At 53.5% G+C, this 14,653-nt stretch overlaps 1 protein-coding gene across 1 annotated transcript in view; it reads right to left on the bottom strand.

Annotated features, from left to right (window-relative positions):
- Nucleotides 1–12,804: 12,804 nt before the first annotated feature.
- Sbm (L-type amino acid transporter sobremesa) overlaps nucleotides 12,805–14,653 on the bottom strand; it is a 129,355-nt gene continuing 127,506 nt past the window's right edge. The window contains exon 13 of the mRNA XM_077685951.1: nucleotides 12,805–13,406. Within this exon, the coding sequence (XP_077542077.1) occupies nucleotides 13,333–13,406 (74 nt within the window). The 3' untranslated portion in view covers nucleotides 12,805–13,332. The remainder of the gene's footprint in view (nucleotides 13,407–14,653) is intronic.

Raw genomic sequence — 14,653 nt, forward strand, 5'->3', positions numbered from 1 at the left:
GGACACTCGCACAGTGCATGCGCGAGTGTCTCTATTGCAGGACAGTGTGGGCAGGCGGGTGAACTGGCGATGCCAAGCCTGTGACTTCTGTCCGCGCAGCGGTGACAGCCGATTCGAAGACGAAGAAGGAGAGCACGGTCAGCTCGGGTCAGTCCCCTCGAAGGAAGCGCGTGCGGTGGCTTGCCGGATGCAAATCGGGAGTCAGGGTGCATGGCTTGGAGGTCCCTTGGGATAAGGAACCGCGCGACGTCCAGGGGCCTGATTGCCTCACTCATCGAAGTGGATGGATGATGCGCTTCTTTTGCCAGGCGATCAGCCTCCTCATTTCACTTGATGCCTATGTGAGCAGGTAGCCATTGCATATGAATGCTAAGGCCTCTGGCGCTGGGGCTGTGCAGTTTGCTGGCAAGACTTTGTACAGCGAGACAGCTGAGGTAGGCCCGGTCGAGCCTCAGGAGGGCAGCCTTCGAATCTGAGAGGATGGCTACTTTCCGGTTGATAAGGTTCAGCTCGCACTCCTTAATGATGTCCGCAGTCAGGTGAAGGTCCGCGATTTCTGCCGTTGTGGAGCTGCTGGCCACTGGTAGGCGGCATTGCCTGGCTGAAGCGAAGGCAGGCGCGATGGATGCTGCAGCCGCCGCCCCCTTGTCTGGAAGCATGAACCCATCGGTGAATATCAGCACGTGCCCTCAAGGTTCTCCAAGCAGGGCGCTGCTTCGTGCCTTAATTCACACAGTGGAGTTGTCCTTTTTGAGGTGACGTGCGGTAGAGTTGCACTTATGGTGATCACATTCGTCACGTGGGGTGGAGGAGGTATGATGTGATCCGTCGGGGGCTGGCCGATCACCGTTTCGAAGGTACGGACAATCATACCCATTAGAGAGTGAGGTCGATCTCGAAGCCGTGCGAGGAGGGCGCCTCCGTCTGGAGCCCTATGGAGCCGCTCGACGTGATTGAGAGCTCGCTGTATGGCGCGGAGTGCGAAGGGCCAGGCACCGGCTTCAGCAAGAGTGCCCGTGCATTGCGACGATCGGGGCGAGCCTAGAACGGTCTGAAGTGCATTTCTGTGCTCGGTCTCGAGTTTCCTGCACCATGTTGGCTTGACGGTGACAAGGGACATAATGTAGAGGACAGTAGATCACACCATAGCATCGTAAATTCGAAGTGTCCAAGTGTGTGAGCACCCACGTCCCTTGGCCAAGAGTTGACGGATGGCTTTCGGACACGACTGGACTGGCCGAGTAGCTGTTTGATTGCTGGGCCCCAGGTCAGGCGATGGTCAATAGTAAGTTCCAGATATCGGACCTGGGTCTTCCACCGGAGCTGTGAGCCGTGTACTTCCAAGGGGGGGGGGGTTCGATACCGTGCTCTGGGATTGGGGTGGAATATCATAGCTTCTGACTTGGTAGTAGAAGGCCGCAGTCCGATTGCTGTGATATACTCCGAAATAGCATCCAGCGCTCTTTGCAGAGATTTCCTGATTTGGCTGCTCTGACGCTTTGGTCCCCGGGTCCACAGTGCAACATCGTCAGCATAAACGGAAATGCATACGCTGTGTTCTAGGTCTGTTGGAATGCTGTCAGGTAGGCCCGACAGCGCGAGGTTGAAGAGAAGCGGACTAAGCACTGCACCTTGGGGCACTCCGGCTCTGACACCTCTTGGACTGCTGAGGACGTTGCCCACATGAACTTTGAGCTGGCGACCCGACAAGAAAGCCCTGATGTAGTTCCGCAAACTTCCAATGACATGAATGCGGTCCAGTGCAGCCTCAATGGTAGGGTGTGGCAGGCGGTCAAAGGCAGACTCAATATCCACCAAAACCAGAAATGCCACTTGGTCCATGTGTTGGGCCTCTTCCAGTGCGGATACAACATCAGCGATGCTGTCGGAAGTGCAGTGAAGTTGACGAAATCCGGTCTGTTGCTCGGCAATAGCTCCAAGGGCTCGGACGATCCACTCTAGGCGAGAGAGAATGATCATCTCAAAGAGCTTCCCCGCAGCCGAAGTTAATGACACAGGTCTGTATGAGCTGGCCGCGGTCGGTGGTCTTTCACGTTTCATGAGTGGGACAACAAGGGCGAGGAGCCAGAAAATTGGCAGTACCCCCGAGTGCCAGACGATATTGAAGGCGCTTAGAAAGCGTTCTTGCTCCGGGCTGTCCAAGTTCCGCATCATTTGGTAGGTGATGCCATCAGCGCCAGGAATGCTACGACGCTTAGCCCTCTGCAGGGCATTCCTAAGCTCGTGCACTTAAAGGTCTTCGTGGCAGAGCTCTGAGATCTGGGAACCATACAGTCCTAATGGCAGCTTTTCTCTCAGCGCGTGGGGAAGAGGCTGCTGCGAGGATGCAGGGGGTGGTGGAGCGAACCTATCTGCAAGCAGTTCCACGAGTTACTCTGTAGTAATACCCTCTCGAATGGCAACAGCACGCACTAGCTGTCGCGGAGTCGGCGGCTGTACTAGTCCATGCAGCAATCTCTAGGCCTGTCTAGGTTGTCGTTGGGTTTCTAACGACTGGCAGATGGACTCCCAACTAGATCGTCGGCGTTGCTTCGAGTGACGACGGCAGGCAACATCCAGTCTGTTGTACATTGTCCAGTGGGCAGCAGAGTTTGTGCGCATGGCTTGTCGCTGCGCACGTCGACGGGCTGCCCGAAGGCTAAGAAGCTTCATATCCGGTACGCGCTGTGCAAAGTTCACCCGGTAAGGGACCGAAGCTGCGGTGGCACACCCGGCGAGTTGTCCGAGGAAATCTTCACTCTGATCCATGTTTTTGGTCAGTTTCCTGAAGAGTGGCCACTTCACGACCATAACAGTGCGAGCAATAGACCGCACGGCCTCACCTGGAGTGAGTAAGATGGGGTAGTGATCGGATCCCCACGTGTCAACTGCGGTAGGCCACGAGTAATTGCAACACTCTGATAGAAGAGAGAGGTCGAGACATGTTGGGCGGCGCATACCACGACGGACAAAGGTGGGTGCCCCGGTGTTCAGAAGCAGCAGCCCAGCTGTGTTGATGGCTTCCAACAGATCTTTGCCGCGGCGTGTAGAGGATAGGCTGCCCCAGGCATGGTGGTGTGCATTAGTCTCCCAAGATCACACAGTCACGCCCCAACTTGGACCTCAAGGAAATGAGTGATGTAGCCACCCATGCCTTTCCTGGTCTCACATAAACACACGCAATAGAAGTGTCCGTATGCGCTTGGCGAACTGTGATTGCAGCACACTCCATGCTAGCACAGGTAACACCTAAAATGTCAACAGCACAGTGGGCCAGCGCAGCCCGTACATATAGCACTACGCGTGACTTTCCAGCCGGGTGAGTTGGGTTATTACAGTGTTCACTGACACATACACTGATCGTGCACGCGGTGGCACTGTGGTGGGCCACATACCCTGGAAGACGATAGGTCCCTGGGCAGGTGTACGCCTCCTGCAATGCAACCACATCGAATTGTTCCCGAATGAGGTGGTACGCAAGGGCGGCGTGGTGGGGGTTTAAGGAACGTACATTTCACTGAAGAATGCGGGGACGCCATCGTCTACTGCGGTCCCTACCCATGTTGTACCGACTGTGAAGGACCTTGGAGCACCACTGGTGTAGCAGGTAGAGCTGGAATGTTGAAAAGAGCTTGCTGGGCTGCTAAGGCTGCCATAGCAATATGATAAGCCGGCGCGTCTGGCTGTAGGGTGGACGCAATGGCCTGCACAGCAGTCGGAAGAGCCTGTATAGCTGCGTCGCGCCTGTCGCGCACTTCAGTGGTTCCAGGCAGGTCCGTTGAAGCCACGCCTTGGCATGCATTAGTGGTGCACATTGCCGGCTGGGCGCCCTGCTTTTCGGCATTCATAGACTGCTGTTTAAGGATCCTGCGTTGCTTGGCGGCATTAGCATAGCTTCTTATTTGCCTGTTACTTGATGGTGCAATCATGGGCTGTTTTTCAGCTTCCTCTTCCCGAATCTTTGCACGCACTGCCAGCCTAGACTCATCTTCTGTTGACTGCAGTAGTGCCGTTGCCACTTGACGCTCCTGCTGCCAACGAGGGCACCGCGGGTTGTCCACAGCGTGTTTCCCATCACAGTTAGTGCAGTGGGGGACAGCAGCTACAGGACGCGCGCTCGTGACCACCACCGCCGCACCGAGAGAACCTCGACGGGCCTCGGCAGCACGAAGTTACGTGGTCCAGGCGTCCAGAACGGCGGCATTGTACGGGGCGGGGCCGGCACGGTCTCACTTCTAGCCCGAGCCTGAAGAGGTATATAGTAGGAAGCGGGGTCGGGTCCTGGAAGTGCAGCAGTACGGAGAGCTCTGCCCTCTTTTCTACTGCAGTCACAGGTACGGAGGACTCCAGTCCTTCCAAGATATTGGACACTTGTAGTTCTGGATCAACACCGTACACGAACCCGCGGCTCACGTTCGGGTCTGCAGGTGTCCATGCTGTCACCGGTATACCACAGATATGTGCGGTAGCTAAAAGTATGGCCAAGCAATCGGCAGTGGCAGCGTCGGCCGCAACAACGTTTCGGCGGGTGTTAACACGGACCTCTACTACAGCAGGTATGCTTGACACTTCCCGAGCGATGGCCGTTCTTGAGAAGGCTGGGAAGCTCGTACCTCTGTCTGTTGGTCGAAAGAGTGCAGTCCCAACTATGTTGTGAGCCCTCTGAAAAGTGGGAGCCCGGGCGCATTGCCGACGGTTACGTGGGTAGTTCTGTTTTTCTCTGCCATTGTTCACTGATCCAGCCGCTTTAGATACTTCCATAGCGGCCGCAGTTCTGGGCAACGCAGCAGTGGCAGTGGGAACGACGCTAGCCGGTGACGAGCTTTGAACGCTTCCGCCTGCAGCGCCACACGAAACAGGGGCCTGGAGTAGCGCCGAAGCAGACGACTCGAAGGGGATGCGCTGTTCAGCCGCGCCGCGGCTGTCAGTGGTGGCTGGGGGAGGCACGCTCTTCGTGAGCTGGCTCCGCTGGCTCGTGCGCGCAACAGTTTCAACTGGCAGGAGAGGAGGAAGTAATTTCCTGTGAGAGAGAGAGAAATCACTTTATTGAGCCTTAACCGGGTTCACGGGAGCGGTGTGGCCGTCGGTTTGAGGCCGGCGGCCACGTTGTCAGCGCGGGTGACCAGAAGTATCTGGACCTCTGGGTCCGAGCTGCCCAGCGCTCCCTCCCACTGCTCGTCACTAACTATGGAGGGAAAGGGATCTTGAGGGCAGGCCCACATAGAGTGGACCAGTGTGGCTGGGTCCCCACAGAGTGGACAGTTTGGCGAGGGGAATTGCGAGGGGTGAATGCGATGCAGTAGTGCTCGGCAGGCCAAAGAGTTTGTCTGCAGGAGTCGCCATAAGCGCTCCTGATGGTTGGTTAGCTCAGGGTGGGCAGGAGGGTACCGACGGCGGGAGAGGCGGTAATGCGTTGTTATATCGTGGTACGTGATTAACTGATCCCTGGCTGACCTGGCGCCGTGGTAGGGGACGAGGCTGGCACCGGCACGGATGGTCAATCCTCGTGCTGCATTGTGCGCTGCCTCATTGCCCCCTAAACCAGTGTGCGCCGGGGTCCAGACGATGTGTACCAGGGAGGACGGGGGATTTCGAAGGAGAATTTTGGACGCCACGGATGATATGTACCCGCGGGCGAGGTTTTGGATGGCCGTTTTCGAATCGGTGATTATAATTGTAGGTGTCGGCCGGGTTGTTAGTGCGAGCGCTATTGCCGCCTCCTCTGCCGCTGCAGGGGTGGTTGTGCGTACGGATAGAGAGGTAACAGGGGGTTCATTCGGGCTATTAATTACGGCGAGGGCAAAGGCGTCGTGATGGCGGTATTCTGCCGCATCCACATACATAACGTCAGGTTTGGTGGGAAATGTTTTGGCCAGCGCCCGTGCCCGCTGCTCCCTTCTACCTCTGTGGTAGGTAGGGTGCATGTTCCTCGGAAGAGGGCGGACGCGGAGGCAGTCGCGGATACGCTGGGGGATAGGAATAGCCGGTTCGGAACAGACTGGGGCCCTGATACCAAGTCGGACCAGTATATGCTGTCCAGTGGACGTAGTTGAGAGGCGACGGAGCTGATTGATATGGTGTGCCTCGACCAGCTCCTGGGCAGTATTATGAACCCCGAGGCCCTCAAGTCTGGCAGTGGATGAACTTTGAGGAATTTGTAGTGCAGCTTTATATGCCTTTCTGATGAGACAATTAATTTTGTTAATTTCAGCGTTCGAAACACGAAGGTAGGGGAGAGAATATGTTATACGACTAATGATAAAGGCTTGGACAAGCCTGATTCTCTCAGCCTCCTTGAGACCATGGTGGCGTCCTGTGATTCGTCGGATGAGTCCGATTGTCTGATTAACGTGTGAGCTCAATTGCGAGATAAATTTTGTGTTGCTGCGATTATGCTGCATGATAAGACCGAGGACTTTGAGGGTGCGCACCTCTGGGATCAAATGTTCATTCAGGTAAATTTTGATGTCGGGAGAATTTTGAGAGGTCGGTTTGGCTGGTAGGAGGAGAAGCTCCGATTTTGCGGGAGAGCACTCCAGGCCCGCAGACTGTGCTTCCTCATTCACGACACGTGCGCCTTGCTGCAATGTGTGTTCAATGAATGCGTCGCTACCACCAGTGACCCATAACGTTATATCATCCGCATATAGGCTAAAATGAAGTTGCGGAATCTTTTCAAGCTCTTTCGGAATGTTGAGGAGAGCCAAATTAAATAATAGAGGAGAAAGAACGGCCCCTTGTGGAGTCCCTACGGAAGAGAGAGTCAGCACGTCAGATTTAATGTCCCCTATTTGAACGAACGCTGTACGCGCCGTTAGAAAGTTACGCACGTAGTTGTACACGCGCTCTCCAGGGGATATTGTTTCCAAGCCACGCAAGATGGCGCTGTGGGTGACTCGATCAAATGCTTTGGTGAGATCCAACGCAAGAATCGCAGCAGTATCGAGTCGGGTTGAAGGGTTGATTACCTCTCGGGAAAGTTGCAGAAGGACATCTTGAGTAGAAAGTCCAGGGCGGAAGCCAATCATCGAGTGTGGAATAGCGCTTGTGGAATTCAGGTGAAGCGTTAGGCGGGCGAGAATTATATGCTCCAGGACCTTACCAACACATGAAGTTAGAGATATGGGTCGGAGATGATCTATAGTAAGGGGCTTTCCAGGTTTTGGGATAAGCGTGACCTTGGCATGTTTCCATTCGGAAGGAAGTGTCCCGCGTTCCCAAAAATAATTGAAGTATCGCGTGAGAGCCGATATTGAGGGATCGTCCAGGTTGCGCAGCATTTTGTTGGTTACACCGTCTGGCCCCGGTGCCGAGCATGGGCGAATAGCCAGAAGAGCGCTGCGCACTTCCGCCTCCGTGATGGTGGAATCTAGGTTATGATTAGGTGATCCATGATATGGTGGAAGTGGCCGAGAATCTCCCGTGGGAATATATAAGGAGCAAGCTCTATCCATTAGTTCCTGGTTTGTACCCGGGAATTTTTGTATGATCGCTGTGAGCCGATTACCTTGCTCTGTTTTTGTGCGAGTGGGGTCCAGGAGGAATCTCAAAAGGGACCAGGTTCTCCGCATACCAAGGTTGCCTTTCATGTTGTTGCATATTTCGTGCCACTGACTTTGAGCAAGTTGTACAGAATAGTTCTCTATTTCTTTATTTAGGTGAGCAATTTTCAGTTTTAATTTTCTGTTGCGCTTATTTTTCCGCCATCTGCGCTGGATGCTTCGAAATGCATTTTGTAAGTGTTGCAAGTGGGAATCCACCGTTTCGGATGGAGTGCCGGGGTCTACAGGAGTGCTCGTGGTTCGTGCGTCAGTAAGGAGCTGCTTTACCCACTGTTCAAGACCCGAAGGGGTGATTTCTGGAGGCTCGTGGGCTTGCCGCACCTCGCGAAATTCATTCCAGTTTGGCAGATGTGTCTGCCGTGGACGGGGCCTAAGGGGGCCTTTTAAATTTACATCAGTTTGGAGAATAAAGTGATCGCTACCTAATGAGTCATTGGTGTTAGACCAGCATGCGCTGGTGACGTTATAAGTGAAGGTTAGGTCTGGGGAGGAATCTCTCTGTACGCTGTTGCCAATTCTAGTGGGTGACATTGGATCCGATTCTGTAGTAAGCCGATGTGCTTGGATGTGATCCCAGAGGAGCCTGCCCTTGCGAGAACAGTGAGGGTATCCCCAGGCGGTGTGTGGCGCATTGAAGTCGCCGACAATAATAAGAGCATGAGGCCCTACTGTTTGCTTAGTGAGAGTAAACAAGTGGCTAAATGTGTCTCCTGTTGAACGAGGGCCGCTGTAGATGTTGAGAACATATAGGCGCTCAGCCCCCCGTTTACTTGGGTAGAGAACCACTAAATCGTGGGGAATAGAAATGCTATCAAATTGTATCCGTTCGGCAGGGATATTGCGGTGGACTAAAACAGCTGTAGCATGATTATTATTGCTCTGAAAAGCTCTGTAACCTGGGAGCTTGGCCATGATACCTACTTCTTGCAAGGCTATCACATTAGGGGGAGATTCGGCTGCCTCTATCAGGAGTTGTAAGACACGCTGTTTACGACGGAATCCCCTGCAATTCCACTGCCAGACACGAGTGGACCCCATGTTGTTACTGAGAGGCGGGGTTGTAGCTGGGGTTGGGAATAGGAATAGGGATAGGGGCGGTAAGGGAATTGATTTTATTGACAATGTCCCGTATGCTGGAGTGCAGTTCACAGCGCAGGGCTTCGATATTGGCGTGCAAGTTTGTTACACTGGTTTGAAGTGTCTCATGAATACTAAAGAATTCGGCTTTCTGTTCCGTTAACGCCTGCTTGCAGGAAGCCTCAACCTGAGTGATGTGATTCGTAACTGATTCTTCAAGGGAGGGAAGGACTGATTCAGGAAGAGAGTCGTCCGACACCGCCTTACGCTTGGGAGGGGGAGGAGTGGGCAAGGCGGGGGTGTCCTGCAAGGCGGAATCACGCGCTTTCAGGGCTTGGTTCTCCTGGCGGAGAGCAGCGTTTTCCTGCCTGAGGAGGGAGATTTCAGCCCGAATCGCGTTGAGCTCTCTAAGTATGTCGGCGGAGGGGATTGGGGTAGGAGGGGCGGAGTTAGATGAGCAGTGGGCGGTAGCGACGGGGCAGCTCACCTGTGAGTCCGGAGCGGCTCGTTGTACACCGGCAGGCACATGTCCATGTTTGGGAGGAGGCTTCAGTGGAAGGCCCGCGTGTGCACAAGTCGCGGGTCCTGGCGATCGATCGGACCGTCGAGTAAGTCCATCCGGAGGCACGGACGTTGACGCTTGTTGCTTCTGCTGGCCTTGCTTGTGACTCAAAGATCGTCCCGCCGAGGCGATCTGAGCATAGGTGGGAGCTTTTCGTTGCGGTTGGTATCGACGCGGGCAATCGGCGGAGCCAGTGATGTGGGGTCCTTCGCAGACAATGCACTTCGGGGTGCACGGATGAGATTCGACGGGATTGGTGGCCCCACAGCGAGGACAGCGAGGGGGATCACGGGCTTTGGGGCACACATCCTGTCGATGGCCGGGGGACCAGCAAGTAAGGCACGCCTCAGTCTTTCGACGAAAAGGCTTGCAGCGGTACAGTGTGGAGCGGTACCGGATCCAGAAAGGGACTTTGTGGCCGTCGAATAATATTTGGGCCATGTTGGATGAATTCAGGCGCTTGGCGTCCAGGATGGGGAGGTCGGGGTTGTAAGTGCATATGCTGTCATGCACTTGTTGGGGGGTATCATCTTCGGGTATATTAAATATGACTCCTGTGACCGTGTTGGCTGGAGCGGCCACGTGTGTGGAGATCTCATATTGGAGCCCTCGAAGCGAAAGGACGCCAATGCTCGCGTACCTGTGGGCGCGTTCTTCAGACGGTGTGCTAACTATAACATAGTTAGCAACATACTGGGGTCGTATTTGGTCCTCTGTGTTGGGTGGAATTCCTGCCTGCGCTTGAATAGCATCAGCGAGGGTAGCTTGAGGGACAGAAGTGAGGGCCAGTCCACCACGCGGGCGCAGGACGATCTTGATATCATCAGCTGGGAGCGGCGTCGCCGGCGGTGTGCGTTGCGCTGGCCGCCTTCGCTGAGATCGCTGAGTTGAGGGGGTTGCAGTGGGGCTTACTTGTTTATCAACGATGGAAGAGTCAGCATGTAGAGCCCGCTGACGGCGGCGAACTTCCGCCCAGCCAGGCCTTTCAAACTCCGCGGGGTCCATTTCTTCTCCTTCGACTACGTTCTCCATGAGCGAGACTTGGCCGTGGCGCGCTGCAGTTGGCGGCGAGGAGCGCACGTGCAGCAGCGGCGCCGAGGCGAGGGTGCTAGGCCCGATCAGGCATAGAGGGGGTCCCCGTGATGTACCGAACGCCGTAGTGTACAATTCGTCGCCAAGGCAGGCGATTTGCCTGCGGGACAGGGTCAGTAGTCAGAGCCGATGTGCGGTGCGACTGCAACTCACGGCCCCCTAGCGGGATTTCCTGTGAGGCGAGAGTCTCGTGCGGGGATACCACAGTTGACCCGGGCGCCGTGGCCTGGCTTGTCCGCAGCTTGCGCGTGCGCTTGGGACGTGGTTTGATGACCGGAGGGAAGGGAGGCGGTACTGGCCAGTTAGAAATGTCCACGTCGCTGACGTCGTCACCTGTCGCAAATACCCAATCCCTAGCCTTGCCGCTGCTATCCCTCGTGCGCTTGCGTAGCTGAGTCAGATCCATTTCTTATGCAGAATCCTCTTCCTGGGTATACGTTCAGGGACGCAGTCGTAACTCTGAGGGTATGGTGAACGGCCGGCGTCTGTTGGTGCGGCGAAAGGCAAGTGCGTGGCAGGTGGCGGGCGTCTGGAAGCCAGCCACCAGTAGGGATCCTCCACGGTGATAGGCCCGCAACAAGCCCGCTGCGCGTTCCTGTTCCGTGAGAATGCGGTCACAGGACTGGACGAGTAGCTGGAGGCTGCGTGAGCAGGTGTATAGCTGCTTGAGCGTCGATGTCCTATTCGGGCTGGTGGCTCCGTGCTGGGTAGAATCCAGCGACTGGAGCCCCCAGAAGTGCTGCCGCACTCGCAGCAGGGTTGTGGCTGGGTTCGCAACTCAGGCAGCTTTAGTAAAGCTTCGCGAAAGCAGTACAGAGAGCGGAGCCGCGGGAGACACGTCCGAACACTTGGCCGTCACGAGCCGAAGTCCCCACGTAAAGGAGAAGGTGTCCTCAGTGGTCCTATGAACAGCTGCATGCATGCAACAACGCTGTGCCGGAGAACGTTTTTAACAGAAGTGATTAAGCGCCCTTCGATACATAACAGCACCGTACTTACCCAAGAGAATTTTTTGTTTCCACTCGTCCACGTACAAGCTGCTGGGGTCACCGAGAAGCGGTAGGGAGAGTTTCTTTGGTAGAGAGTTTGGTCTGGCTCGCTTCATCCTCACATTGTAAGAAGTATGTGAGCTGGTAGAGTCGGGCAGCTAGACGATAGCTGACATGTGACCTCTACAGAACGTTTTGGTATGGCACTAGAGAGCAACGCTTTCTGCGCACCCTTACCCCTGGATTCATAGATGTATCTTCTCAACACAAACCAAACTAAACTTGCCGCCGTCTAAGCCGGCTTCCGTCATTTCATAGACGCAACGCGCCTTCAAGCCGTACTTCAACCGTACTTCGACTGATCTTTGTCGGCCAAAATTCAAGTCTGTTTTCGTAGCTAGCTTGGCATTACAAGGCAAAGCAAAATGCCGACATTGCAAAACGACACCAAAAAGGCGGCGAAATACTTGTAGAATCTTACTTAGCCTTTTTTTCTCGTTTCATCCAAGACAGTAGCATACGTAAGCGGTGTGCAAACTAAGTGCATGAGTATCTGAGCCGTAGATTAGGAGGAAATAGCGCCGACTTCGGCTGAATGGCGCATAAATGTTGATGGTCTGCGCCTTGATCATGATTTGCTTTGAACTCGATTTGGACCTGCTAATGCATTTGCACTCCTGATTGGAGTAGGGGCTGGATGGTACGCTCAGTTGCCGTCGTTTTTGTTGCTTTGTTGGTTGTGCCCAACAGCGGCTGTACTTACCCATTTTATTTGAATAGCTCCGACCACGTCGGGTGTATGACACAAGTGCGAGAAATAAATTCCAGCTATTAGTCAGTTCTCTGTTCGGTGTCCATTTCTTTCTGTCGCCATCCTCAAGTTCATGTGATTCGTTTTTGCGAATAATGCCTGTTTATGTCCTGGTTTCTGCCTCTTAGGTTCAGCCTGGAGCGGCCAAATTTTTGGCGGCCCTTCTTATCATGGGTGTCGCTTCATAGCATGACATAATATTTTATGACGTCATCGCTACCGCAGTTAATGCTAACTCGAGTGCTTCGTCCTGTTTCATTTTGCAGCATGTACAGCTGTCGAGGTTGGCCAAAAATATTACAGATACCGTTATGCTTAAACTGACCCAATCAGTATTTTGTCATAACACGGAAACTTCAATGCTTATATATAACGTCAATGAACGAGGATCTCTTGTTTCAATCAGGTGAAATAAGTCATCCCTTTGTAGATGCTAAGTTCAAGCCTCATCGTCATCATACAGGTCAACCAGTCATATCAACCCCCCTGAATTGCGGATTGAAATACTCGCCCCTTTTCTCCACTCACGCCCTGTTCTTGGGGCTCAAGATGTGGAGTGATTCCGGAAGTGCTCCTCCGGAGTTTCAACTCCGCTAAACCCGCTACGACAATTTGAAGCGGTTTTCAGGTTTCAAGCTTCGCCGAGGACAGGACGCGGCATGCAAGGCTGATCATCGCTTCCACAGTCTGAAAAACAAGAAATCCACGAAGTACGTGAAAAATATTTTAATTCAGACCAGCTGGCTATGTGCTCATACTCTTTGAACAAGAAGACAAGCGGTAGCAAACATGGAAAAGACCAGCCTTTCAGAGGTTTCCCTTCTCTAATTCTGTCGTTTCTTAAGCACCGGTCGTTTGCCCGTATCGGTTAGTCCGTCGAGTGGCGAGGTGAACTAAAAAAAAATGCATCATCGGAACACTAAATAGAAAAACAGTGTAAAAATATGTGTGTTTAGGCGGAAATCCGTCCAAGAAGCTGCATTCTTTTATCTCTTAGAGATGAACCACGCAAGAGCGTTTGAGAACCGGCGACGTCTGCATGCGGAACCGTGTAGTGGCGTCGGTGTGGGCGCGCTGGACGAGTCGTCGCTGGCCCTCAAAGTGTCCCATTCGCGTGGACGATCTCCGCCGGAAGCCAACGCAGCGCTTTCTCCTGCCGACCACCGCGCACTGCGAAGCTAAGCTAAGCTGCGCCGAACAGCACTGGCATGCTTCCGGCGGATCTTGCTGCTCCGTGCTCTAGTCTTGCGTGGTGTCTCTGTACGTCGTGGGCACTACGTTGAGCATCAGCTGTACAAGTATCGTGAATTTTCCTGCAAAAGAAAAGGGGGAAACACGCGCGCCAGATGAGTCACTCTGAAACCTGGAAGAGGCACCAAAAGTGCGCGTTCGACTACATTCTGGTGATGTATGCCCCTTCTGTGACAGCAATAAGGTTCAACAGCGGTCAGGTTCAACAGCGGGTGGCCCCCAGTAGCGGAGTACATCTGAGCACTCCGCCTGCCCTACCCATGCGAGTTCCGCGAGGCCTCTCTTAATGTTCTCACACGCACCTACCAATTGTACAGAAAACTCCTTTAGGGGTCCGACAGGGCAGTTCTAAACGAACAGTTATGGTCATAGCTTGGAATAATTTTATTCCCAGAGTCGGAGTTTATGGTCAGGCTAATGCACTTTTGTATTCTTTTTCGTCGAAATTTGTTGGCCAAATAAACAATGAAATATCGACATTTCATTATTCTGCTTTCCCTCAGCGTTTTGGTTCGCCTTCTCTACTATCGAAATTGATAACTGCAGCTGCTTATTCCCTTTGCCGATTAATAATGATGGTCGTGAGCGGACTGGCTTGGGTAAGAGAATACCGCTTTCTGAGTCGGAGTGGGCGGTCCGCCCTGCATTTCTGCGCTGACTAAAGTGCGGCAACGAAGTGCTCCCTTCCTTTTCGACTCAGAAAATGTGGTCTATGCTGCAGGGCTCATGAGGAATATTCCGTGTGCCCGCGGGTTGTAGGGCGGGGGACATCTTTGCGTTTGCCTCAGCGCCGATGAGGAAAAAAAAAACAAGGCCACTGCAGCTGTGGAAGCTTGTGGAGAAAGATAAAAGGAATAAAAAAAATCGAGCGCAGATTTGTTAAAACTACGAAGTTATAAACAGGCACTGATCATATTTACAGTCACAACCGAAGTATAAGAAGCAAACATGAAAATAAAAAAAGACATTCATAGAAATGGCCAGGCTTGCGAGAACAGAGAGCACAATTACCGGCCTACTTAAACTTGTTTACGGGAATACAAAAGGCCTTTTGCTTTTGAAGAATCTACACTGAGTAAAGGTGTAGGCAGGTCGTCTGCTGTTGCCACAAATGTATAAGAACTTACAGTAGGAAGCGCCGAATCACTGCTATAGTTGTATGCACTATAGCAGCGATTATTCAAAAGCGAAAACAAAACTAACAAGACAGACGCGCACTAACGAAGCAAGGCCGAAGACTATTTAATGCGACGGAGAACCCTTACAGCCCACACTAAAACCTTCTTCCAGTACGCTACACCCCTGGCAA

The sequence above is a fragment of the Haemaphysalis longicornis genome, unplaced genomic scaffold (assembly GCF_048455015.1).
Source record: "Haemaphysalis longicornis isolate Haplotype H1 unplaced genomic scaffold, Haemaphysalis longicornis Haplotype H1 scaffold_1, whole genome shotgun sequence".
Lineage (NCBI taxonomy): Eukaryota > Metazoa > Arthropoda > Arachnida > Ixodida > Ixodidae > Haemaphysalis > Haemaphysalis longicornis.